The following is a 26859-nucleotide window of genomic DNA, read 5'->3' on the forward strand; positions in this document are numbered from 1 at the left end:
TGCATCATGTTAATAGAAATGAGAAAAGACCTTTTTGTACACGTTCTCCGGTGCTCCAATGTAAAACAACTCTACTTCCAACTTTTTCACCTGTCAACCTTTGTAAATGCGAGTAGCTAGCATCCTGTCACGTCCTTAGTCTTCAACTAAGCGCACGTGCGGCACTTGACAACTCGCTCACGTTCTTGCACAACTTGCTCACGATCTTGCTATGCCAAGTCAACCTAGATTACTACACTCAAGATCGTAAGGGAATAGTAATTGAGAAAGACAAGAGAAATTTGCTAGAAGGAAGCTTTTTATTAGAGAAGAGTTAATTGATTTTGTTTGATGATTTACAAATGAATGACCTTCCTATTTATACTACTCACCTAGGGACTAGTATGTAAATAATAATTATTATACAAGTCCCTACATATTTACTAATAAGCCCCTATTCTAGAAATCTCTACACACCTAGAGTATTCTAAGGACTTTCCATGCAAATATATGAAATTCTAGGGTCTTCCAAGAGAAACCTCCCTATATCTCTAAAATCTTCCCATAATATCTACTCTTCCTCTTATGTAATCATTCCACATGGAAAATATATGTGCCAAGTGGCACCTATGTGGTATGATGACATGGTGGGTCCTCACACTCTCCCCCACCTGATGGTGCGACGACCGCGGCGCACTGCTGCTGTGTAAACTCTCGAATGTTGTCTTTAAACTGCCACAAGTCTTCATACCGCCCCCATGCGGCCTTCTCCGGTGATTTCCCTTTCCAATAAATGAGGAACATGGCAGTGCCTTTTTGCCCTTGTTTCCGCCTGGCCTAGTAGTCAATGATAGCTTCAATCTCCCTATCGTGTAAGGCAGTGATATTAATCGATGCATGACTTGACCCTTTCCCGGTTCATGCTCCAACTCAATCTTGTGATCTAGCTCACGCCTAAGAGGCAAGCTCTTAGGTAGCTCTTCGGAAATACCATCTTTGTTTTCTTCGAGAAACTTATCTATCTAAGGCGGCGGTGTCTCTTGGGTACTATTATCTTCCTCCAAACTTGTAATGGTTGCCATGAATATTGGCTCCTCTTCCTTGAGCCCCTTGACAAGCTGCATAGCTGAAAGTTGTGCATGGCCCTGTCCATGCGACATAACCACTGTAGGCACCATGCAAGCGCCTTCTCGCTCCATGACCAAGAGTCGTTGGAGGTAGGGATCGATCATCGCGTGGCAATGCCTGAAGAATTCTTGCCCTAAAACAATGTCAAAGATATCCATAGTAGTAGCGGTAAAATTTGTCGTACCTTTCCAATCGCCCAATTTGACACTAACGCCATTAGCTACACCACGAGCATTTTCTGGCTTAGCATTCACGGTCTTGACGAGGGCGTTAATTGGAGTGAGCTTCAACTCTAGTCTCTTCACTACGGTCTCGGTCACAAAATTATGAGTCGCCCCAGTGTCTACCAGTGCACGAGCGGGCTTGTTATTGATGGTGAGATCCACGTACTGGTTTTTATTATCATTGGTTTGACTATCTTGCTTCACGACAGCGCCACATAGTCTAATCGTCCCCAACTGTGCGATTCCCGTACTCTGTGTTTGTGTTTGCTCGTGACTTGCACGTACCATAACGCTAATGCTCTTCAGGTCAGGGCAATTTTTGAAGCTGTGAGGCCCCCCGCATAAGTAGCATCCATTCTTCTCGTTCTGCGCCTTCTTTTCAGCATAGCCCTGACGACCACCTGACTTCTTGCCATCTAACTTATTTGCATTTTGAGTCTTGGAGTATTGTTGTTGTGACTCCTTGCTCTTGCCACGGTCTCCCCCACCTTTGGCATCGCTACCCCTTGACTCATTGCCTTGGCCTTTGTCGTGCTTGTCATGCCTGAAGTCCATCAAAGACTCGACCTCCACTATGGCTTGGTCTATGTCTGCGACTTGACAGCGTTGCAACTCCTGTTTAGCCCAATTTTGCAACCCGTTTATAAAGTGAAACAACAAGTCATCGCTAGTGAGATTGGGAATTTGAAGCATAAGGGTGGTGAACTCCTTGACATAGTCGCGGATACTCCCTGTTTGCTTCAACTCTCTAAGTTTGCGCCTTGCCTCGTACAAGACATTATTTGGATAAAACTATCGCTTGAACTCATTCTTGAACTGATCCCACGTGTTGATTGTGCATAGACCTCTGTCAGTATCAACGACCTTTCTTCTCCACCATAGCATGGCAGTCTCTGTTAGGTACAACACAACGGTATTGATCTTGGCCTCATCGTCCCTTACTTTGCCATGCTTGAAATAGTTCTCCAAGTGCCAAAGAAAGTTCTCCACCTCTTGTGCATTACGAAACCCTTTGAACACTGGTGGCTTAAGAGCCTCGATCTTAGCCTCCCTCATCACGACAACATTGTTGGCTGCCTCAGTCACACCAACGTTGACCTGCTCTTCGAGTGCCACTATCTTTGCCTTCATGGCATCAATAGTACTCAACGCCTCCATGAGTCTGCACTCTAAGGCAGTGATGGTTTGCTTTACCTCAATCTCAGCCTGCATGTGCCCTTCCAAGTCATTTCGGATGCTTTCAATCTCTTCAAGAGTACGCCCCTCAAGAACGCTAAGAGTGCCCTCCACCTTGCCCAAACGTTGGCCAAATATGTCGATGGCGTCCATCCCCACGTTAACCTTCATAACCCACTCTTTACCGAGCGAGACGTCCTCGGACAGGACCTCCACGTCATCCTCGCTCGCCTCAGTGGTAGATGGTTCTTGGGATGTAAGCCTTTCATTTGGCACAACCTCTGGCGGCACCTCCTGGCTCTTGTTGGCGTCATTCCTCTTTTTGTTATGGCCCTTCTTGCCAGCAGCATCCTGGGTGACGTTGGATTGGGTTTTAGCAGCGTTGATTTCTCCGTCGTTTGCCATTCCCTCAGTCGTAACCTTCGGTCTGATACCACGTTGTCACGTCCTTAGTCTTCAACTAAGCGCACGTGCGGCACTTGACAACTCGCTCACGTTCTTGCACAACTTGCTCACGATCTTGCTATGCCAAGTCAGCCTAGATTACTACACTCAAGATCGCTAAGGGAATAGTAATTGAGAAAGACAAGAGAAATTTGCTAGAAGGAAACTTTTTATTATAGAAGAGTTAATTGATTTTGTTTGATGATTTACAAATGAATGACCTTCCTATTTATACTACTCACCTAGGGACTAGTATGTAAATAATAATTATTATACAAGTCCCTACATATTTACTAATAAGCCCCTATTCTAGAAATCTCTACACACCTAGAGTATTCTAAGGACTTTCCATGCAAATATATGAAATTCTAGGGTCTTCCAAGAGAAACCTCCCTATATGTCTAAAATTTTCCCATAATATCTACTCTTCCTCTTATGTAATCATTCCACATGGCAAATATATGTGCCAAGTGGCACCTATGTGGCATGATCATTGTTTTAAAAGGCAGTGTCAGGACTCGCCCCGGGGCTCGCCTCGAGGCAGGGCAGTGGCAAAACACCCTGGGGCTAACGTGCGGGGCTTAGTTCCTATGAGGCTTACGCCCTAAGCGCCCAACCGTACGCCCTAAACACGCCCAACGCCCAGGGCTCGCCTAACAGTTCTTACACAAGTTATATTTTAAATTCCTTAATTAAAATCATTCACCCTCATAATTGTTTAACAAAATAATGATACTTAATAGTTTTTCATCTATAGAAATAGAAGATTGGGTGTAACTCATATAACAAGTCGTAGTATTGGATATTTACTATTTGAGAACGTCGTGAGAGTGAATATCACTTAATTTTAAAAAAAAAAACACATAGCGGAATTGTACATTTTCACTTGTCATTGGTCATAAGTCCTATGTATCAGAATTATCATATAATTTTACTTTTTGTTCATGAATAAGTTATGTTTTAATTGTAATATTGATAAATTTTATTGATTATTTGCTTATAGGGAGATAAAATGAATAGTATGATAGTAATAGTGTTTTAAGAAACTGTATTTTTTTTCGTATTTGAAAGTTAAAATGTTAGAATTGTTTTGCATTTCATAATAGCTTTTATTTCATTGTATTGTTTATACTTGTAAAATTATGTTATATATAATTACAAGTTATAAGCGGTGTATAATGGATTGCTTTGATCATTTTTTTGTGAGGATCAAGCGCGCGCGCTCACACACACACACACACACACATATATATATATATATATATATATATATATATATATATATATATATATATATATATATATATATATATATATATATATATATTTCATTTATTTACAATTTTCTTTTATTTTTTTATGTAATTTTACCTATTTAAAAATATTTATTGTAATTATATTATTTTAAGAAATACTAAAAATTAAATACTCATGGGGCTTACGCCCCGTGCCTCGAGGCTTACGCCTCGTCGAGACGTATGTACAACGTCCCGCCTTACGCCCCGCCTTTTAAAACACTGGGCATGATGACATGATGGGTCCTCACAATCCACTATTAAAACACGTAAATCTATTTGTGTGTGAGACCAGAATTCGGTAACAAATGATACGTAAAGTTAGATCAAAGATGAGTGGCCTCCACACGCATTTAATAAAAAAGGAAATTAGACATCCTAAATCATAGAGACCAACTAGATAAACGTACTCCACTACATTAAAAAAAAAATAATAAGGGAACAAGATAAACGTACTTTCCTTTCAACTTCCGGTACACATATATCATCCTACTCAATCAAACGCGGATGTCGACTGTCATGTGGCTACTATCATTCTTCCACATTCTTTTTTCTCCTTACTTTATACAACTGTCTTCTACTCATCCTATATTTTTTGACTTTACCTTGTTTCCCTCTACCATCATTCCCCTCAATTATATATATGGCAACCACAACCTCATTCCTCATCCTCAACAAACTATCAAATCCAAGAACTCATCTACAACTCTCCTCCATTTTCTACAATCCATAAAAAAACAATCTTGTTTATTAACATGGGCAACTATATTTCTTGCACCTTATCAGGACCAGGAGGCAACAAGCAATCCAGAGGTGTAAAAGTCATACTCCCAAGTGGTGAAATCAGACATTTTTATCAACCAATCAAAGCAGCAGAGCTCATGTTGGAAACTCCTAATTTCTTTCTTGTAAACACAAGGTCACTTCATATAGGCAGAAGATTTTCTGCACTTAATGCTGATGAAGATCTTGAAATGGGAAATGTTTATGTCATGTTTCCAATGAAAAGAGTGAATTCTTTTGTTACAGCAGGTGATATGGGTGCTTTATTACTTACTGCTAACTCTGTTTCTTCCAAAAGGGTGTCAATTGGAAAATTCAGGATCTTGCCTGAATGTGCAGAGTCATCTGCTGTGGAAGTTAAAGAGATTCAGAGTAACTATTATGAACAAACAGCTTTGCCCAAGTTGAATTTGGATGATATTGAAGACTTTTCAACTGAAGAATTCAAGCAAAGGTTGTCTATGTGTAGATCAAAGAAACCATTGTTGGAAACTATTGCTGAAGAACCAGTTTGTTCAAGATGAGGAATTGAACAAATTTCATTCAAGTTGATCTCTTTGAATTTTAGTAAGGAGAAACTATTCTTTTAAAGATAATTAGGATATAAGATTCGTTTGTGATTTACATTCATTAAGGAAAAAAGTGTATATGAAGAAAATTGTTTTAGTTAATTCATAATTATTCTTTTACCTTCTAGTTAATCTTTTTTGAGTGAGGCTCATATTTGATCGAAGGATCGAGAGCTGAACTTTTGTATTGGAAGGGCGAAAAGAAATTCTATGGTTGTCAATATTTGTAACTTATATATATGCAACTCTCCCTCTTTGTGTCTGATGAATTTTATAAGAAAAAATAATCACTGCATAATCGATGTACATAGTATTTAATTGGCGGTATTAAAAAGCACTCCCATTAAATCATGAAAAATTATGTATTATTTTACATGGAATATAATGGGAATAAAAATATATGTATTAGTAATACATAAAGAACATATTTAAAGACAAATGACATGTTCATAAGTACCACATAACAATTTCATCATTATTATTTACCTCATAAATAAATCGAGAATTACGATCGAACATCACTAGCATGTGAACCAAAACTCCTTTATTAAACTAGCTGAAGAACCTAAGCTCAAAGGCACATGACATTCCAAATTGTTGGCATTTGGTTCAAAATTCTAAATAGAAGTTTTTGCAGGAAAAAGAAAAAAATATTTCTTGCAAACATTGTTTTTCAATCAAAGGCCAACAAAGAAGCTCAATATTTGATTGTCATAAAATGTTTTTTTTAAAAGAATATTAAAGGAAATTTAATTTAGCCAAATTGGGAAAATAACTGCCGTTATTGATAAGCATAATTATTTTAATTTTGACTTGATCGTACATGTTTCATCATGAAACAAATAATCCGTGATCTTCATCAAACAATAAATATATGGCTTGTGAATCACATACTTTAATCACACCATTCCTCATTTTATATTCTACCATCAATACAAGCAATGCCGGATGTAGCTTTAATGCTACGGGGTCATCGGTATTTTTTGACACAATTTGCATTTCAAAGATTCTTATTCCGAGACGGAGAGATATTATTTTGCATATTAAAGAATGTTGAAAATTGGATTCAGGCCACCCACGCGGATCAACTCAAATCCATATCCAAATAAGTAAATAATACATATATATATATATATTATTAAATAAAATGGGAAAAGGAAAAAGACACATCTGTTGGGAAAAATTACTAAAAGTTGTATCCTTCAACATCAGCAAAATTAAAAAAAAAAAAAAAAAAAAAAAAAAAAAGAGGCTTAATTCTGCTGAAGAAGAAAAAGTAACTTTTTTCCCAGCTTTTTTGTTTCCCAACAAATAGAAAAACACTCTTCTTCCTTGTGTGAAGAACTTATATGAAGGATTCCACGGAGACGTAAGCGGTCTTCTACAATGTTCATTGGAGCAATCTCTGTAATTAAGGTACGATTTAGACTGTAAATTTTACGGTATAGTTCGTGTTTTATACTTGTGAATTATGATTATACTGTTGACTAGTGAAACAAATATATGAATCTTGAGAAAACTATATATTGTAGATTGTTGTATTTTCCTTCAAAGAATAAGATTATCATTTATAATGAGCAAATTATCTCTATGTTCACCTACTTTAAAGGGAAGAAATGTCATACCCCATTTTAACCGGGGTTAAAGTAGAAGTACGACATATTGGAGATTCCTGTTTTTCGTTTGTTGTTAAGGAGTCGCCACCTAATTATTTATGGTGAATTAGGACACCTAAAGTTTATTAAAGTTATGTTTAAAGTTAACTCTGTTTAAGGTCTGCGAAACTTAAGATTCTAGGTAAGGGTTCAATTAGTCTAAAGGGAAGGTATTAGGCACCCTTTAAGACTCATTAACAATGGTTAACCGACCGGACTTATAATTAATTAGGCCAAGTGTAAATATAGTATTATATGAAAAGAAAGTAGCTTTGTAAGTATGGCTAAAGTTATAGTTAGACATGTAAGAATACTATTAAAAAATAGAATTTATAGAAAATAATAATTTGTATAAAAGAGTATTTTTAATGCTATTTCGAAATACGACTTATAAATGTTGTTAAAATTTTAAACGAGAGTATAAATGTATTGTCTAAAATAATACTTGTGGAAAAGTAATAATTGTTTGCGTAAAAAGAAGATTCTAAAGGTTAAATGAGATTTAAAGATATTGCTAAGGCCTTAAATGAAAAATATAATAATATTATTCAAAAAAAAAAAATTGTAGAAAATAAGATAGTTTACGTATGAATAATAGCCTTTTAAAAGATTATTTGACAAATGTGATCTTTAGATAAAAAATGATATTGTATGAATGGTGGTGTAGAAATGCCTAGACTTATGTTCTTAAATATGATGAAAAGTCTATAAGTTTCTTTCTATATTTTTTTTTTCACTCTTTATTTAACCAATTTCGGCTAAAAATATGTATAATTGGATAAATCTTGAAAATGTTTATAAAAAAAATACACTTGGATTAATATTTATGTATTAATGACGTCTTGAAAGTTCATGAGAATAATATGATTCCCGTGATTTAAAATATATCGTCGTGCCATTTTGCAAATCAATTATTCCGATAGTAGAAAATATAACGGTATAAGATGAATCTTATGAAATTAATCCTTGGTTTTTCCTACCCATTTTACTAAAATCAAACCCATTAATTTCGCTAATTTCACTATGGTTCATCTAATCTAATAAGACAGAATAAAATGTTAGTCATACAAAGCAAATAAAATACACAACCATAAAAATAAGGAAGAGAGTAAAGAGTGAATGGGTTAGGCCCATTTTCTCGGACTGCTGCTGCAGTCTGTTTTGCTATTGGGCTTTGGCCCATTTATTGAAACCCGAATGCTGCGAACTGTTCATGCTATTCGGCTTCAGCCCAGATTTTGTTTTCTATTTGTGCAGCGAGCGGGGCTAACACAGGAGGAGGAGTTTTGTTGGGCTTTTGGCCCAACGCCGAATACGGGATAAGACGAGTCCCCTCGGACTCGTATGCGGTGTTCATGCATAAAACGAAAGAAAAATATTAGTATATGATTAACAAATAGGACTAAACATGTATAATGCAAATTCGAAACAGGCTGATAGCTTTCAATTAAAACAATGGACTGCCCTTTAGTTAATATTTCAACGATCTCCAAACGAACAATAAGAAAAGAAGTTAAACGAATGTAGCAGGGTCAAATTCAATTTAGATGTCTGCAAAGAGTTTCAACAATCACACGAATAACTGAACAGCAGACCATAATAATTAAGCAACAACAACGATCTCTCCTCGAAATAGTCACCAAAGTAAAGAATCAATCCAGCCAAATATGCATGCTGCCAAGTAAACTAAAAGCCAGTGTTCTCAGCCAATGATACTTATCACAATTAACATGCGCAGCTGTATGGAAGACATAACTCAGAAAATGATTCGAAGAGAAATGGACAGGATGATACTCATCTTTTAAATCTCAAGAAAAAGATTTTTAAAGAAGTTTCAGCAGTTTATCAGACAGTAAATGTTAAGCTAATATCTGTTGATTCATTTAATCCTGATGGCTCAAAACAGAAAAACAGGACATGAAATAAGCTGATTACATAAATGAATTTCGATTACTCAAATTAGTTCGTCTTTGAAATCGTCACAGCGAATGAATTCTGCCCCAAAAGGTTTAACAGTTCTAAAAAATATTCCAGTTCCTTTTAATCCTATAGTACTAACTATAAACTGAAATACCTCTGCCAAGTAAAGTTTGCGAACACACTTTATACAGTTTCGGAATAAGCACAGCCTAAACCAAAACAAAATCCAGCAAGTTGGATATATGAACCTTCATGCTTAAACAAAGAACCAGAATTTCAAACAAGAAGAAACAGTGACACTTGGTACATGCATTCCACAGAAGGAGCATAACATTCAGCAGGCAGACAATCAAATTTGCACACTGGATTCACATTTAACAGGGAATGAACTAGTAAAGACTTAATATCCCCAATCAAACAAAACCAAACACCCAGTATAGGACCTTTTACTTAAATAGAACAGACAGGGCACAAGATGGACAGAAGGCAGGATTAGGAAGTAAAGTGTGGAAAGAATGAGAATTTTAAGGAAAAGCCCCTTTTTAAAGACTTATAATACCATTTGAAATACAATTGTTGTACATGAAGAGCAAAGCCTGAAGCAGTGACCAGAAGACATGACAAACAATGTTTAGATCAAAACAACACATGTGGAGATAGCCAGAAGACACAACGACCCTCAAATAAACGAATGTTAATTGATGGGCCGCAACTGCAGAGACAATATAGGACACGGAAGCAAACCGTGGATGCTTTGACAAAATGCACAGCACACAGAACAACAACCAGGACTCAAAACAGAAGGATGCGACGAACAAATTAAAATGATAAAGAGTCGAAGTTTCACAGTTTTAAAGAACCAATGGCCAAATTCAAGGAATACTTAGGAATGACACCTCAAATAGATGAAAGATATGCTAATGGTAAAGTTAAGATGTTGTCACAAGCAAGGATAATGCAGCCATGCTTGAAGGCATTCACAATTATTTTGAAAGAAAGAGAAAGTGTGAGTTAGTTTAGCTCAAACTAGATCGAAATTTCCCCTTTTTTTTTTCAACATCCAGACTTGAGCTTTCTAAAGAAACATTTAGGCATACGTGATCTTCAAAACAATCCAACATGCATGTGTATTAATCTCCTATGATTGACAAGCTAACAATGCATTAATCATACCTCAAAGAGCAGTCGAATATAATTATCCTAGTCTGAATTTAAACATGTTTGACAGCGAACTAATCAACTAAACCAAAACTAGATTTGGTTACATTATGCACTCCACTTGAACTAACAATAACCATATCACTGCTACTGTTTTCATATCAGCGTTAACCAAAAACAGAACACCTAAACCTACAGATTGATAGACGATTATAGAAATGGTTCAGTATCGGTCTGTTTTAATCACATACACGATATACCTAAGATATACACACCATGGTGTGTATATCATATGTATATCAAATGTATATTGTCTTCTTACCTTGATAGCCCACTGTATATCCTATGTATATTCAACTTCATCTAGATTCTAAGTCCTGGAAATTTAGCCTAAACCTCCAAACCACAACATACGTCAAATTCATTTAGCAGTTAGTATCTATCCTAACAACACCCAAACATCGAACAAATAACGCGACTACAAAGAAACTACATAATCATTAAACATATGGCAGCATAAACAAAATCTTAACCAAAACAGAAAATTGAAGATTGTAAGCAATAAATGTATCGTGTTTTATCTCTTTTGTGTGCAGTGAAGTGGGGATCGTCGAGGTCTCGAATCTACGTTTTGAACGCGACGAACTCAAATTCGACAAACCTTTCAAACCGAGAGTTTCGATATCGACGGAAATAATATACTCGTTAAAGAAAAAGGGAAATTCTGTTTGTCTCCAGAACTTCAACTGTAAGTAGGGTTTGGACTGGATGTTTAAAAAAAAAAGTTAAAAGGAAAACCAAGACTTTCAAAAACAATAAAAATCTGGTCAAGATGTGTTGGTGATTCGAATCGTTGGAGGAGTTTTGGGATTCAAGATTTTTTGTTTCTCGATCTGTCTCATCTTTTTTGTTCGAGTTGATTTTTGGTTTCTGGTCTTTAATTTTTCGATTCCAGATCCTTCGATTCTTTTTCCCTTCTCTTCCTTTTTCGATCTCCCCTTCACCGTTCAACTTCGTGTTACATTTATAGGGTTTCGTTTGTGTACAAAAGGGAGTGGGGAGCAGAGGCATGGGTGAGTGGAGTGATGTCGGGTGAGTGGAGAGGAGCGGGTAACGTGGGGGAGTGTAGGGTAGGGGGGTGCGGCGGCGTCGAGTGGAGAGGAAAAGAAAAAGGAGGGAGATGAGGCGGAGAAAAGGGAGAGAAAAGGGGAAAAGAGAGAGAGGAGGCGGAAAAGAAGGAAAAAGAAAAAGAAGAGAAAGATTAGGTTTTAGGGGGGAATTGGACCGGGTCGGGTAATATTGTGATGTGGGCTGGTCCGTTTATTTAGGGGTAATGGGCTGGTCCGTTTAGTATTTTAGTTGGGTTAAAATGTGGGTTGGGTATTTAAATGTGGGTTATTTATTTGGGTAGGGAAATAATATTGTATTTTAAAGTCATTAATTTGGCTAAAAATTGTTGGTCCTTCCTCCTCTATTTAAATTATTTTTGGGCTTCTAGTTTAATAACTGGTATAATATATATTATGTAAATAATTAATATGTAGAAAAATAAATATTCTGCAAAGTGTTGTCTTGTAATTAATTTAACGATTCCAAACCCGAAAATGAAGCGATGACTTAACCGTTTAAAATCTGTGATAAAGTAATACTTATAATGTTAAAAAATAAAAGTAGCGAAAATAATAGTAGCGAAAATAAAGTATTTAGCTCGTCAGTAAATTTAAAAACTCGGGTAAATTAAATAGGAGAGGGACAAAATTGGGTGTCAACAAGAAAATCATATATTTTTTTATTTTTATTTTTGTATTTTATTTACAGATTCTTTGTATCATTTTTTATAATTCTAAAATAGTGGTAACAAGTATGGAATGGAGGGTGTATGATTCTGTATATTACTGATACGAATTTGCATTGAGAAATGGGCTTCATGAGGGCTACATGAGTACATGTCCTTTCTTACAAATTCTGGTGATTCTGAAATTGAAATGTCTTGAATGAGTGTGAAAACATAAGAAATGATTTGGGCGGTGCATTCTACAGCTCATTCCTTCATGAGAAATTGACTTGCTAATCAGTAATGCAGAAGACAACTCTTTGCTCTATGCCTCTCTCCGGAGAGCAAGGGTACTCATTCACTTTTTAAGCAATTATCAATGTAATCGGTCGAAATTTTAAGCTCTTTGATTAATCTATTTTTTTTTTTTTTTTGAAGTTGAACTTTGCACGAATTGAGTGTCATCTAATCAATAGACGTAGTCAAGTCATTCAATCAACATTAAAGGTGCGTTTGGTATGAAGAAAACTGTTTTATTAAAATTATTTTTCTGAAAAATAAGTACTCCTTTTGTTTTAATTTATGCGGTTTGATATGAGGGTCAAACTAACTAATGTTCGTTGTGAATTTGGACATAGAATCTCTATTTTTTTCCGAAATAAATAAACATATTTTGAAACTACATAAAAAGTATATAAGTCACAATAGTTAACGATTCTAAATATTTTAAAAGTATTTGAAAAAATCATGATAAAAAAAAATATCTTTTGACTCTTCAAGCAGTAACTACGATTCATGATTAAGTTGAAATGAAGGAACTAATTCTTAGTATTAATTTTGTGTTTGATAAGTAAGCAAAAAATATAATCTTAAGATCATTTATATATAATCTAGCAAAATGCCATGGGACGGTGAAGTAGCGAGAGCAAGAGTAGAAATGGCAGGGTGGTCGGGGGCAGTGACGGAGCCAGCATTTTTACCTAGGAATTTCAAAATACGGAGAATAAACACACGAATAAGACAAAGGGAGTTCAACATATACTATATACGCATAAAAATTAATTTTACCATGTATAAACTGTGTAATTATCCCCGAAGGGGTTCTCTATTTGGCTCTACCCCTGGTTGGGGGTTGTATATATCGGGGCGAGGGGTGGGCTGGCCAAGAGGTGGGCTTCAAGGGGTGGGTCAGGGTTGTTGGGATGAGGTGTTGGGAGATGACGAATAATATCGTAGTGCTACTTATGAAACTTATTTTCTCTATTTTCACTAAGGAAGTCATTTAATTTATTTCTAATTAAGGAACTCATATTTCTAGAGAAATATTTTCAAAATATTTTGACCTCTCAAACATGATAAAATTTGAAAATATTTTCCTCTGTACCAAACAGAACCTTAGAGGAAGTTAAATAAAACATAAAATGTCGACATTGTAAAGTGGCGGGGCCAGGAATCTGGCTAAGGGTATTCAAACTTATAACGTAAATAGTTTTTTCCAATGAGTGGGTGCATAAAAATTTTTAAATCAAAATAAATAAATTTCAGCCTTGCCATTTCCTTTGTAATTTTTCCTCAGAGTATTATCCAAGAACTAAATTTTGAAATGTATTTTTGAGTTTTCACTGAAAGTTTTAGTTGACCAAAGAAAATCACTCAAAGGAGTCCAATATAGAAAATCATCGAGCACTAGTAAAAACAAAAGGTTGAATGGTAACAAAATAGAACTAAAAAAGAACTAGAGAAATGAGAATCAAGCAACCATCTTTGACGGCGTCCGACGAGTTTAGACGATGAGGTTTTATACAAACTTCTTGAGTAATTAAATATCAAGTCAAATGTACTTTGTTTTTAAATAAACGACAAAGGGTCATATATACACCTGTACTCTCCCGAAATAGTTGTGCGTATCCCCCGTTTGCTTTTTCGATGATATGTACCCTCACCGTTAGCGTTTCGGTCACATATACCCCCACGTCTAACTGCTCCGTTTAATAGGGACACGTGCCACGATCTCAACGCCTCCAACCATTTTATTTTTATTTAATCTAATTTATCATTAAAAAAATATTTTAAACCAGAAAGAGGCTATTTCTTGAAAATGTGGCTATTTCTGAAATTCAAATGTGGGTTTCTTCTTCTTCTTCAACTAATTTGCAACTAAAATTCATCCAAAAACCCACTGAATTCTTCACCAAAATTTTCCCAAATTTCAGATATCAACTCTTCAAGATTTAATCGATCTTTTTTCAATGACATTCACTCGAAACAAAGCTCGTTTGAAGAAACCCAAAACTTGAACTTGAAGCTTCAAGTTTCATTAATGGTTGTCCATGGAGTTTATGTTTTTTCTTCAAGTTCCAGCTACTCAAGACAAGCTTTAATTACAATTTTTAGATTCAATTATCAATACACAATTTATTCCCAAATTTTTCACCATTTTGAATTTTTTTCGGCCTCCATTTTCGTATCCAAAAATCTAATTGTAGAGTTCATGAGCCTTATGGGCATCTTTCAAAGTGAGTTTTATTTTGGATCCATGAACATACCGTTGAAGTCATCGAATGCCGATGGTGGAGCTTCGCTAGACATTAGACTTTCTAATTTTCAATTATTTTGTTTTGTTTTATGTTTTTTTAATGATAAATTAGATTAAATAAAATAATAAAATGGTTGAAGCCGCTGAGATCGTGCCACGTGTCCCTGTTAAACGGAGCCGTTAGACGCGGGGGTATATATGACCAAAACGCTAACGGCGGGGGTACATATCATCAAAAAAACAAATGGGAGATACACACAACTATTTCGGGATAGTACAGGGGTATATATGACCTTTTGCCGTTAAATAAAACTAGGTGTCAAAAACATCAAAAATATAAAAATAATACTTTTGTAAATTTAAGTAAATATTTTTATTTGATTTAAAGTTTATATTGAATTGTAATTTTTATTGTCAAATTTTCTCATAAAAAAAAAGATATGAGTAAAGCAATTTATTTCGGCAGAAGTTTTGCTCCGCGGCGTGAGACTCTCACTAACCCCCCTTAACCACTGAGCTGCAGCACATAGATGTTCCAAGATTGTTCATTGTTTTATACATAACCAATATTTTCAAACTTTCACTTATGTACCCGCTATAATTTTCCGGCGAAGGGTGTTTGGCTGAACACCCTCGGTATAGGATAGCTCCGCCCCTGACATTGTAAATAATTTTATCTTAACAATAGGGAATGAAGTCACCTTTGCTAGGTAGTGCTTTACCTTTAAGGTAGAATTTTTCGGTGCAAATTCGAATTAATTGAAATTCAAAGTGACCGAATATAAGTAGGTGTTTGGACATGCGGTTTGAAACCATAATTTGAAACCATGAGATGAAACCAGCATTTGGACATGCATTTCATCTCATGTTTCAAAAAAAAATTAATATAAAACTTGACCCATAAGCTTAGATTTTATAAAAAAAGACCCATAAGTTGGTAAATTTTTTTCAACAATTACTCCCACCAACCATTTACCAATCTTATTAACTTCCACCAACCTTTATTTATGTCTACCATGTGGGAGGATTATATTAAAGAGTAGTTACATTACTATTCATGTTAAATTTTCGTTTTTGTTGAATTAAGTTTGATCAATTGATGTTGTATTTTTTAGAAAGGTCTTCTAGTAGCGTATTAATTTTGTTATGAACTATGACTTGCTCATTTGGTAAGATTGTATAAGAATTGAGAAGGTTTTGATAGATTTCACAACTTGTGGGTTTTTATGTCTATAAGAGAAAATACAACTTAAGATATCCAAATTACATGTCCAAATATAATTTCAAAATCATGGTTTCATCTCATGATTTCAAACCATGTTCAAACGGCTCCTAAGAATGCATTTTTAGTGGCGGAGACAACGGAGTCATCCTTCTTCTAAAAGTGTCAATTGACATTTTTTGGTGAAAAATTATATTATTGTCACGCCCCGAACCATGGCCTGGGCGTAACACGGCACTCGGGCCTTGCTTGCATGTGTCCGAGCGAACCTCATGGCTTGCTTGTCAACATGGGCATCAAAACAATATAATCTATATGATGCAATTTAAATGAATCATGAAAATGTAATTTGCGGAATAAAGTCTTGAAGTTATCTCATAGCATGAAAAATCATAAAAACGTTATAGTATGCACACATGAAAACATAACTGACTTTGTGAACTAACATCTGTCTATGAAACCTCTAAAACATGTCTGAATACTAACTACCAGGACATGGCCCTGGACTACCATAAGCTGAATACTAATGCAGACTCCATCTTGAACCCCGAGAGAAGTGGGGCTCACCAATAAGCTAATATCTGAAGTGATCCTATTGCGCAAGTGTATGCTCCTGAAAACCGCTATCTGCACCGTGAAGTGCAGGCCCCGGGAAAAAGGGACGTTAGTACATCGTGAATAGTACTAGTAAGTAAAACCTGCTGAAATGAAGAACATAGCACAACATAGGTATAGGACATGGACTAAAACTGAATGTAACTTGAACATGAGCATGAAACGTGAGTAAAGTCTGAAAACAGTAAATCAATGGAAATACATGTATGTAAAAACTGCTTGTAACATGGGGAATGCTATAGTATAACCGACAACATGGTCTGGTACTTGCGTCCTACCAGCAGAACACTCACAACCTTGCCAGGGATATGAGATTTAAGTAATAATAAGCATGTAAGGATTCAAACTGCATAATGAAGGTGTTGCCTCCTTGCTGACAACCCTTATCCTACGGTGGCTACGTAGTTTCAGGCTATCTGAGCCTTCTCGGTTAACTAAGCAGTTCCCAAAACATGAACATAATATAGTTGGCTAAGAAGCCCATGATTTTCGTGAAATAACTTGTAAATAACTTGTAATCATGATTTCACGAAATAACTTGTAACATGGTTTCATGAAATATCTTGTAATATGGTTTCATGAGATAACTTGTCATAGTCTTGCAAACATGTTCTTGATTCATGAGTAATAACAATAGTTCATAATTATATATATATATATATATATATATATATATATATATATATATATATATATATATATATATATAATTAACTTGAAAACATGCTTGTAACTTGATACATAAAATCATAAAGTTTCATATAAACATAATGAGAACACATGAGGAAGAATTCATGATTCATGGATTAAGCTAGGGTTCCTAATAACCGTAATGGAAGATTAGGAATACAATAACGAATATAGATACAAAATTCATGTACATAAATACATAGATACGGGCTACCAATATGCTGGGTTTAATGCCCTAGGGTTTGAACTTCATGGATATCAAGAATACGGGGCATGGGGAAGAACGTAGAGATTCCCACATGTGGATGAAAGTTCTACATACCTTAGTCGCTCCAAAACTTGAATTAAAGACTTGAGCTTTGAAGAAGGTTTCCAAAATCTTGGATTCTTGAACATTGAGATGGGTTTTCTTGAAAACCCTAGTTTAGGAATGATAATTTCTTGTTTAGATTACAAGGATAGGTATTAGAATTGATTTGGAATAATTAGAGTAGGCTTACCTTGGTGTTCTTGATGATGGAGGAGGGTAGGAGGTCGTTCTAGAGCTTGAAGGAATGAAAAATAATGATTTGAATTGATACGGACGAATATATACTATTCTGGAAAATTAAAATTTCGGCCCAGTTAAATACTGGCCGTATTTTGAAATACGGACTGCACTGTGTCTCTTCAGTAAAATGGCCATAACTCTTTGCAAAGATGTCCGTTTGACCCCCATAATATACCGTTGGAAAGGTATTTCAAAGATCTACAACTTTCATAAAGGAAGTTTTCCCAAATTCCAAATACGTTTTGAAATACGGTCCGTATTTTGAAATACGGTCCGTAGTTAACGATTTGACATCCAAATGCCAAATTCCAGAATGCCGAGAAATCCTTGGTTTTAGTTTACAACTTGAAATACGGGCCGTAAACTGAAATACAATCACTGTTCATGGGCGTAAACCACCATCTTACAACTGAACAGGGAATTTCCAATTTCTACATTCTTTATCTGATTTTCTAAGTCTAGGATCATGGTCAAAACTTAAGTTAAAGGTACGGGGTGTTACAATTATGTAGTTAGGTAAATTTTTCATTATATATATATATATATATATATATATATATTATATTATATATCTTAATTTTTTTTTGTACGCTTACATTTAATTTTCTCGGTAAAAGTCTTTGGCTCCGTAATCATATAATGAGCTACAATTGAAAGTAGAAGTTAATTTATTTATTTTTTTGCAAAAATTTAAGATATTGTGAATAAAATCTACGTATATTTTACTTGAAATACGAATACTCAAATTCAACATGGAAATGGCATAACAGCAATTATGAAAGGGGGAAGTGAAAAGACAAAAATATCCCTGGATGCGACGTGGTGGCACGCTTGCATCGATTGTAATTTCCATAATTGTCAACTCCTAAAACGTACTTGACACTCCTGTCTCTCAGATTCGTAGCAATTTGGTCTTAGGGTTTTTCATCGTCATAGTTATATGGCCGGAATGAGACTGTTGCCGGAAGACTCCGACGTCCGACCATCTGAGCTGATTTCCGATGACGACCGCTCAATTGCGGCAGATTCGTGGTCCATAAAGAGCGAATATGGAAGTACTCTCGATGATGAGCAACGCCACACTGATGCTACTGAAGCTCTCAATTATCGCGCCGATTACAGGTTCAGTTTCCACTTTAGTCGTATTCATATGACTGCGAGTCCGTTACTTGTTTCAATGAACATGATGTTTAAGTTAAATTATGAATTAGGATATTAATTCAACTGGAAAAACATTAAGATAGTAGTACCACATTACAGGTTTTTATACGGAGAGTGTAATTTTAGTTATATTACTGTGTTGGAATGGACATGAGGTATAAGATGCTAATTTAAATTATGAATTCTATTAATTGAACTGGAAAGCATTAAGATAGTGGCACTACATTTCAAAAAAAAAAAAAAAAGAAATTAAGATAGTGCAGTTTGTAGAGGAAAGTAAATCATTCAAAAGTAAGAGGTGTGTATAGACAAACAAATTTGAATGTTGTGTGAAGGTTATAAAAAATTTAAGATAGTATATTTTGTAGAGGAAAATAGATCATTCAAAATTAAGAGGTGTATAGACAAATGGATTTGAATAATTGAATGTTGTGTGAAGGTTATGCAGAATATTATTATTGTTTCTTAAATGATGTCAAATATATTGGTATGTGTAAAATGAAACAAGTATTGTATAAATTAGGGTGGAGAGAATTAACCATATTGAGCCTTGTATGAAGGCCTAGCTTTATGTATTATGATTGTTTTTTCTCTTATCCATTATTGAGCCACGAGAATTCTATCTCGGAGCTAAGTAGTGGTGGAAATGAGGAGTCGAAAAATCTGTGAGTGCACTTTATAAAGTTAAGTGAATAAAGTGGTAGCCAAACTGCATCTTGTCACATGTTTGTTGGGCTCTGTATACAGTTTAAGAAAAGATTATCCATTAGAAACTCAAATATTTTGTTTTATGTTTGTGCAAAAGGTTTACGGACTTTCGTTTTTCTTGTTTTTCGTGTACGAGCAGTTCTGACAAGGATGAGCATGAGCAGGATGGTGAAGGAGTTTCTTCAATGCTTGGTTTCCAAAGCTATTGGGATGCTGCTTATGCTGATGAATTGGCAAACTTCCGTGAGCATGGCCACGCTGGTGAAGTTTGGTATGTATTAGCAAGATGACAGCTTGCAATCTTTTCGAGATGTGGAAACGGCCTCTTGCAAAAATGCAGGGTAAGGCTGCGTACAATAGACCCTTGTGGTCCCGCCCTTTCCCGGACCCCGCACATAGCGGGAGCTAGTGCACCGGGCTACCGTTTTACAGCTTGCAATCTTTTCCCTTTTCATTGATCCACTTAAGTATTATGTTGTCATCGTTCCTTTCATTGTGATACTACCTATCAATCAATCAACTGCTCCTCCATCCCAAATAAAGTTGGGGTCCGATATAAGAATCCTTTGGAGCTATTCTAGGCTATCTTGATCCGAATCATCCCTATACATGTTACATAGAACAATTATGCCTTTTAAGGCAAATTAGAAGTTCTCTAAAATTTGACAAATTCTGTAAATCACACTTATTTCTTCAATGGCATACAAGTCTCTAATCGAACCCCGCCATCTTTTGCTGAAACTGAGGGATTACGATATTTACGAAAAACAACTCATGTTTTCTTGCTCAATAGTATTGCATAAAGGTTCATTGGTCAGTTCACTAAGATAACAGATCTGGTAAGTTTTATAGTACTGATAGTTAGGGTTAGCTGTTGAAACCACATTTGAAGTTTTTCTAGATGCACCTCCCTGGGGCACATCAGTTTGGATTTGAGTTCTCTTGTAATCCAGCAAATTAAGCAGTTTTCGGCATTTCTTTCTGATCAGAAAATTAAAAGAAAATCCAGCTACTGCTAGTTGACACGTATCTTAGTGCCCAACACTAGTTATGAATTTGGTAAACCAAAACTCAATTAAGTATTTGAATAAAGTTCTTGGTTAAAACTCTATGCAAAGATTCTCAAAATCTTTCTTTTGATCTTAGCTATCAGATAAGATGTTGCTTTTGAATCTCAAGTTGGAAGAATTCCAAGAAGTGCTTCTCTCCTACGCTTTATAACTTCTCTATCAAGCAAGTCATACATTATCTGTTTCCCTGTGTGGATCACTAGGAGTGACTCATATTAGCTCAGAGAATGAATGGTGGTTCGGTAAGTAGAGTTTTTATGTATTAAAGATCTACAGCGTGACACTTTTGATGAGCGACTGAAGTAAGAGCTACATTGTTAGCTCTTTGTGATATTTTTATCCCAATCATAAAAAATGATAGTAATTTGCCTGGTCTTTCTTTCTTCCTTTAGGCTTTTACAGGATTAACATTTCAACTTTTTAAATGAAAACCAGCAAAAAAGGGAGAGGGTGGTACTTGTACCACTGGATCATTTTGCTGGTGAAGAGAGATCTGTTGATGTGTATATTTTTGCTCTATTTTTATAGGTTTGGTGGTGATGTCATGGAAAATGTTGCCTCCTGGAACAAAGGTTTGTGCATGGACATTTGCCGGGGTCGCTTGCCAAATCATGTAGCTGATGGCAATTCTGAGCCTGTTGGGCAGCATGAGAAAGACGTGTTAGATTGGAGCGTGCTTGATATTGGGACTGGCAATGGTCTGTTTCTACAAGAGCTTGCTAAGCAAGGGTAAATTTAAATTTATGCTAGCAATACATCTATAGCCAGCTATTTGCTTCCTTTGTCATTCTATAACTGATAGATGAGCTTTCTTGTCTGAGATGCTTTTGATGCACCTATTCTCTATAATCTGTTAAAGAGCCAGTGTAAAGGTCAACACTTTTGTGCATTATCTAGTTCATAGGGTATTAAACAGTTAGCTGTTGTGAAGGTTTGTTTACGATATTTGTCCCATTACCACTGTGCCACATAGCCTGCTCGATGATCGATTTTTTAACCATAAGCATATTATTACTTTTTTTTTTTTTTTTTTTTGAAATTGGTAACGACAATAAGCATATATTACTATTTGAGATTCAATGGAAGATATAAATAAATATACTCTCTTCTTCCGATTTCTTGTGATGCCATTTGATTAAGGTGCTTACAGTTGGTAATTTGCCTTTTGTAGACAAAGGTTTGTAATTGACTTTTATGATTAAGTGTTGGTGAAAGAAATAGTTAAAAATGAGTTTGATAGTGAGAATCCCATCAAAAGTGTAAATTTGATTAGTTATATGAATTTGAATTCTTGAAACTTTAAAACTCAGTTAAGTTATATTACATGATATGTTAGTCTAATTACGTCAAATTTAGAACATCTAAGTACCTGTTGCGGTTAATATTAGGAGATTATACAGCTTTCTTATCACATCTATATCTTTTAGCTTCTACCAAAAGTGTCCAGTTTTTATTATTTTAACTTTTTAAGAACCTACTGGTTGCTTCTTGGGAGTATTTTGTCTATTAAGAAATTTTATTTAGTTTTTAAACTCAAAGACAACCTCGATGTATATGTGTTGGGGATTTTGTGGGGTGGGGCGGTGTGGGGGGATCCGAAGATTGTTACTCACTAATACACACTAAATGTGGCGTTAGGTTCTCTGATCTAACTGGAACCGACTACAGTGAAGGAGCAGTTAACCTTGCAAGAAGCCTTGCTGATCGTGATGGTTTCACCAATGTCAAGTTCTTGGTAAATTTTACCTTTGTCTTTTAACAATTAAGCAAATATGTGATGTATACACAGCAGCGTCTGAATCCAGTGTAAAAAAGAAAAGGAAACACAGTGCTTCTCTTATCTTCTAAATGTTAAGCAGTCTCTATTATCCTTCATTGTTAGCTACAGTCGGGTGGTTGCAAATACGGATTGTAGCAAGTTAATTTTACTTTTACTTTATGAATGTTTCCCCTGTAATCCTGACATTTTCAGGACTGTGTCCGCATGGGATGAACCTTTATTAAGTTTCTGTGCTGGAAGATATAGCACTTATTATATATTTTCAGTGATCAAGATAGGAACAAGGTGCTAAATTTACGCGGAATTTTTGCATAGGGTAGAACCTGTCTTACCAATTGTGATCAATGATTTTATTAATTTTATGTACTTGTCATGTGTGCTTATTTGTCTGTGCTCTCATTGCTGGAGATTGGCTTCTTTTAATTTTATGGTTAAGTAAATTTCTATTGGCTAACAGGTTGATGACATTCTTGAGACAAAATTGGATAAAAGGTTTCTGCTAGTTGTGGATAAAGGAACCTTAGATGCCATTGGACTGCATCCTGACGGTCCAATCAAAAGGTAGTAAATCCTGTATGTTACACATGTCTGTGTTTTTATAAATCATGTCCTAAAACGCTCTTGCTCTGGGTCCTCCCTCTAATGCTCTAACTTCCGGTCTCAATCAAATAAATAAACGTTTTTCTTTTTTATTACTTTAAACTTACTTTCTGGATCAAGTGATGATAGAATTCAGTATGGTATCAAGGTATGCAGAGATCCCGAATTCAAGTAATAGTGACATCCATCATTCATGTATTACCGTTGCTCATCCACAAAATATTTTCACGTACTTGGTCCGAGATCTAAAATAGATAGATAAATAAATAAAGTTGTCCACTCTCTAAAAGTGTTAAACTCCCTAAACAATGAGCAGTTTTATATTTCTCCTGTAGCTCCGTTTCATACAGTTAAGGTGTTCGTTGATTCTTTACCTATAATACCGTTTCTTTGTCATCTTATTGTGTGGTCATCTCAGGATTATGTACTGGGACTCTGTTTCAAGGCTTGTTGCTCCTGGTGGATTATTGGTGAGTCCCTCCGGCTTCTGTCCTGTTTATATATATTTATTTTTTCGGGGCCAATCCTTCTCCAATTGCTATTATTAATTTGAAACATGCTGATTAAATACTTACCCGCCCCCCCACCAGTGTCAAAAAGAACAGATGCAGAGACATTATAGAGACCACTATGTTGGGCCTGGGAAATATATTCCCGTAGGAAGCATTCCTGACAAGTTAACATCATATAATTTAGTATATCGACATTTCTGGCTGTTAATTCAGTGTTTCCATACCATTATGTATTTATTTGTGAAGAGAGTTCATCATGATGAATAATTAGCCGTCATCTCCCTTTACCTGACTGGCCACCTGTTCTAGGTAATTACATCATGTAACAGTACGAAAGATGAATTGGTAGAAGAAGTGGATACGCTCAATCAAAGAAGGAACGCTGCTTGTCAAGGAGCTGGAGCAGTTGGAGGCCAAGAAGCTTCAGTAGATCCTCCTCCTTTCCGCTACCTTGATCACATTCGCACATATCCTACATTCACATTCGGAGGATCAGTAGGCTCACGTGTAGCGACAGTAGCATTCCTGAAGAACTGAATTATTACTTTCTCATCATTTTGGGTGCATTACTGCACTTTTTTGTTCCAAAAGTTTGTGTAACGTCGTGCAACCAAGGAGGATTTCTTTGGGAAAACAATTTCTGAATTATGCATGGTGAAGATTAATTGATCTAGTTTCTGTACAGGGTAATGTCAGTACTACATTAACAACATTGATCATCAGATGACCTGTGTTAGATGGAAAAAATTTACTTCTTAAGTCAACGTAATGTCATTCGGGAATATTGTTCGATGAACACTTTTTTAGCGCACTGAGGACTCTTCTATGGGAAAATGGACCACTGAAAGAAGATATTCGGTCTACCATTACACTGAAAAAATGCTAAGCATATAGTATTAGTGCGGGCTAGCTATTTTTTGAAAAATAATCATTTGTGAAATTTGAAATTTGACTTTGGCTGTTTTGACGTGAAGCGAAACTCATAAAAACTGGTAATGCTAATTATGAAAGTGGGTAAAATTAATGAATGCTGCAAGACATTAGCAAATTATAAAAGATTATCCTGTGCAAGACATTAGCAAATTATAAAAAATTTATCCCTAATTATCTTAAAGTAATAAGTAGTACGTATTTTCACTTAGTTTGTAACTCTGAGAAGTAATAAGTCTCACTTCTAGGAAGGTCCAAAATGATTTTTGGATAACCGTGTGCAGACAAGGAGGGAGTATATGATAATCTAATATGGCTAACAGCAAGGCTATGATACACAGGTATTAATCACGCAGCCTAAGCTGTAATCTTCACGACAAATAGACAAACAAAAAAAGATAAAGCTGTTTTTTGTTCTTTTAATGAATAAATATTTCATCACTCGCCCCTATGTGTACTCATAAGTCATAGTCGCATATATTTATTAGACTCGTACAAGGTAACCATGTTCTTTTTTAATGTTACGCAGCCCCAACTTGTCACATGGACTCGTCTTTCTTTCCCTTTTATAAACCAAAAAATACACATATTCAAGTAACAAATATATATCTTAATCAAAATTTATACACGTAAAATATAGATACATATTGACCCCAAAATTAACTTTTATACAGCAAAATGCACATATCCAGTAATTTTTATTAGATATTCTTTTTACACTTAAAATATAGATGTTTTTGTTTGCCGAAACGAAGATTTTATATAACTGAATAAAATGGTACTTGTGGAGTACAAATTTGAGATAGAGCTATCTCTAAAGTGCAGAGCTGAGATAGACCTAAACGATGATATCCCAAAAAATCGATTCTCCCATCAGTTCATCATTAGGCGTCTATTGAATTTAAAGCAGAAGCGTATCTCTGTCTATCTTGTTCATGCCTTTTCCCCTTGCGGACGTTTCACATGGCATAAAACAAAAGATGTATAGAAAATAAAACTCACGAGCTAGCAAAATATAAGCGGTAGAACTCATGTTAAATATTCCTTGAAATCTACATCATGTCATGGAACTTTTATCCTTGCAACAAAAGTTACGTACATCAACAATCTCAAAGCTTTTTCTTCTCTTTGGACTTCTTAAGAAAGAAAACGTTGACAATGGATTTCAAATGTCAGGGAGAGGACAATATAGCTGAGCTAATGGAAAAATAAGCTTTGCTATTACAAGCTATAGGGCAATTAAATAACCCAAAAGAAAGTGTAAAAATGAAAATAATCTCGTATATATAGTTACGGATATATATAAACTTAGCAGTGATAAGCATAACCATGCCCAGTTTCAATGATAGTGGATAAGAAAAGAAGTAAGGTAGAGGCAAAGTGTGCAGCCAAGAACAGTAAATCCAATAGTTCCACCAGCCGTCAACAAAAGTTCAACACATTGATCCAATTGTTTCTTGCGTTTCTTCTGTAAATATAAACTTGCAGTTGTAGCTGTGTAATTCCAACCTTGCTCACATACCAAACATTTCTCCAATCTCTCTTTCATCTTCACTTCTTCTATCCTGGAGCTCAACACTTGTAAATTTGAATCAACAACATGCCCTGATTTCCCTGTAATTTTCACTTAATTAACATTACTAACCAACAAATTATTTTCTTATTCTAAGTCTCTAGTGGAGATATATAGTACCAAAATATACCGACAATATAATGGATTTTTACATAATCAATGTACATTAGCTTCTTGTAGTCGGCTAAGTTAATTGTCTTATTTTTCAGGTTACTAAATTCACTTATTATGGACAGTTACCTGTAGTTTTCTTTTAGGAGTTCTGATAGTGTAAATAAGCAAAAATGAAAGGAAAATAACATACCTTCATCTCTATAGCTCTGAGCTCTGATTTGGGGTAGCTTTTGACGTACCCTGTACTTGCTAGATGGGATGATTATAGCTGGAAAACAAACAACTGAAGAAGCCATGTTAATTTGATCAGCTTTTTACTATGAAGAAACTCAAATTTCCAAGAGAGGATTAGTTTTCTGAGTTTATAAGAAACGGTATTAGTACTGCTGCCAAGCTAAGTCTTCTGAATTATGATTGCAGTAATCGCATGTTTAAATATTTGCTTCACGCCTCAGATATATACAATGACATAACGTCGTCAACCCGCAATGTATTTAATTATTATTTTTCTATTTTCATTTCAACTTAACTAATTAATGTTGTTTTGGTTCTCGCTTAGCGAGTCAAGCAATTACTCCCTCCTGGTTTATATTAAGGGGTGTTTTTAGCTTGAACACGCCTCTTAAGAAATCTACCCACTCTTAGAAAGTAAGAAGTGCTTTTACTAACTTATTCTTAATTAAATAGTTAATA

General features: G+C 35.4%; 3 protein-coding genes across 3 annotated transcripts; 2 read left to right on the plus strand and 1 right to left on the minus strand.

Moving 5' to 3' along the window:
• Positions 1 to 5001: 5001 nt before the first annotated feature.
• Positions 5002 to 9174, plus strand: LOC132624678 (uncharacterized). Its single transcript, XM_060339421.1, has 2 exons — positions 5002 to 5538; positions 8992 to 9174. Exons 1-2 carry the CDS (start codon positions 5002 to 5004, stop codon positions 9172 to 9174), a joined length of 720 nt encoding a protein of 239 aa, XP_060195404.1.
• Positions 9175 to 18479: 9305 nt separating this feature from the next.
• LOC132622091 (uncharacterized) lies at positions 18480 to 24231 on the plus strand. The gene is made up of 7 exons (XM_060336619.1): positions 18480 to 18840; positions 19727 to 19858; positions 21186 to 21386; positions 22296 to 22392; positions 22895 to 22998; positions 23456 to 23507; positions 23859 to 24231. The coding sequence occupies exons 1-7, from the start codon at positions 18659 to 18661 to the stop codon at positions 24084 to 24086; spliced, it is 996 nt and encodes a 331-aa protein (XP_060192602.1). The 5' UTR covers positions 18480 to 18658; the 3' UTR covers positions 24087 to 24231.
• A 1256-nt stretch (positions 24232 to 25487) lies between these two features.
• On the minus strand, positions 25488 to 26598 carry LOC132623035 (uncharacterized). The gene is made up of 2 exons (XM_060337730.1): positions 26357 to 26598; positions 25488 to 26093 (listed from the first exon to the last, which is right to left on the minus strand). Exons 1-2 carry the CDS (start codon positions 26460 to 26462, stop codon positions 25819 to 25821), a joined length of 381 nt encoding a protein of 126 aa, XP_060193713.1. The 5' UTR covers positions 26463 to 26598; the 3' UTR covers positions 25488 to 25818.
• Between the last annotated feature and the right edge of the window lie 261 nt (positions 26599 to 26859).

The sequence above is a fragment of the Lycium barbarum genome, chromosome 12 (genome assembly GCF_019175385.1).
Source record: "Lycium barbarum isolate Lr01 chromosome 12, ASM1917538v2, whole genome shotgun sequence".
In the NCBI taxonomy this organism is placed as follows: Eukaryota; Viridiplantae; Streptophyta; class Magnoliopsida; order Solanales; family Solanaceae; genus Lycium; species Lycium barbarum.

Excerpts from the sequence above, each read along its gene's own strand:
- LOC132622091 (XM_060336619.1), top strand. The coding sequence starts at position 18,659 with ATGGCCGGAATGAGACTGTTGCCGGAAGACTCCGACGTCCGACCATCT. Across the intron at positions 21,387-22,295 it reads CAAGAGCTTGCTAAGCAAGG|GTTCTCTGATCTAACTGGAA; the intron begins GTAAATTTAAAT and ends ATGTGGCGTTAG. Across the intron at positions 23,508-23,858 it reads TTGCTCCTGGTGGATTATTG|GTAATTACATCATGTAACAG; the intron begins GTGAGTCCCTCC and ends CACCTGTTCTAG.
- LOC132623035 (XM_060337730.1), bottom strand. The coding sequence starts at position 26,462 with ATGGCTTCTTCAGTTGTTTGTTTTCCAGCTATAATCATCCCATCTAGC. Across the intron at positions 26,094-26,356 it reads TCAGAGCTATAGAGATGAAG|GGAAATCAGGGCATGTTGTT; the intron begins GTATGTTATTTT and ends TGAAAATTACAG.
- LOC132624678 (XM_060339421.1), top strand. The coding sequence starts at position 5,002 with ATGGGCAACTATATTTCTTGCACCTTATCAGGACCAGGAGGCAACAAG. Across the intron at positions 5,539-8,991 it reads AAACTATTGCTGAAGAACCA|CTGTATGGAAGACATAACTC; the intron begins GTTTGTTCAAGA and ends TAACATGCGCAG.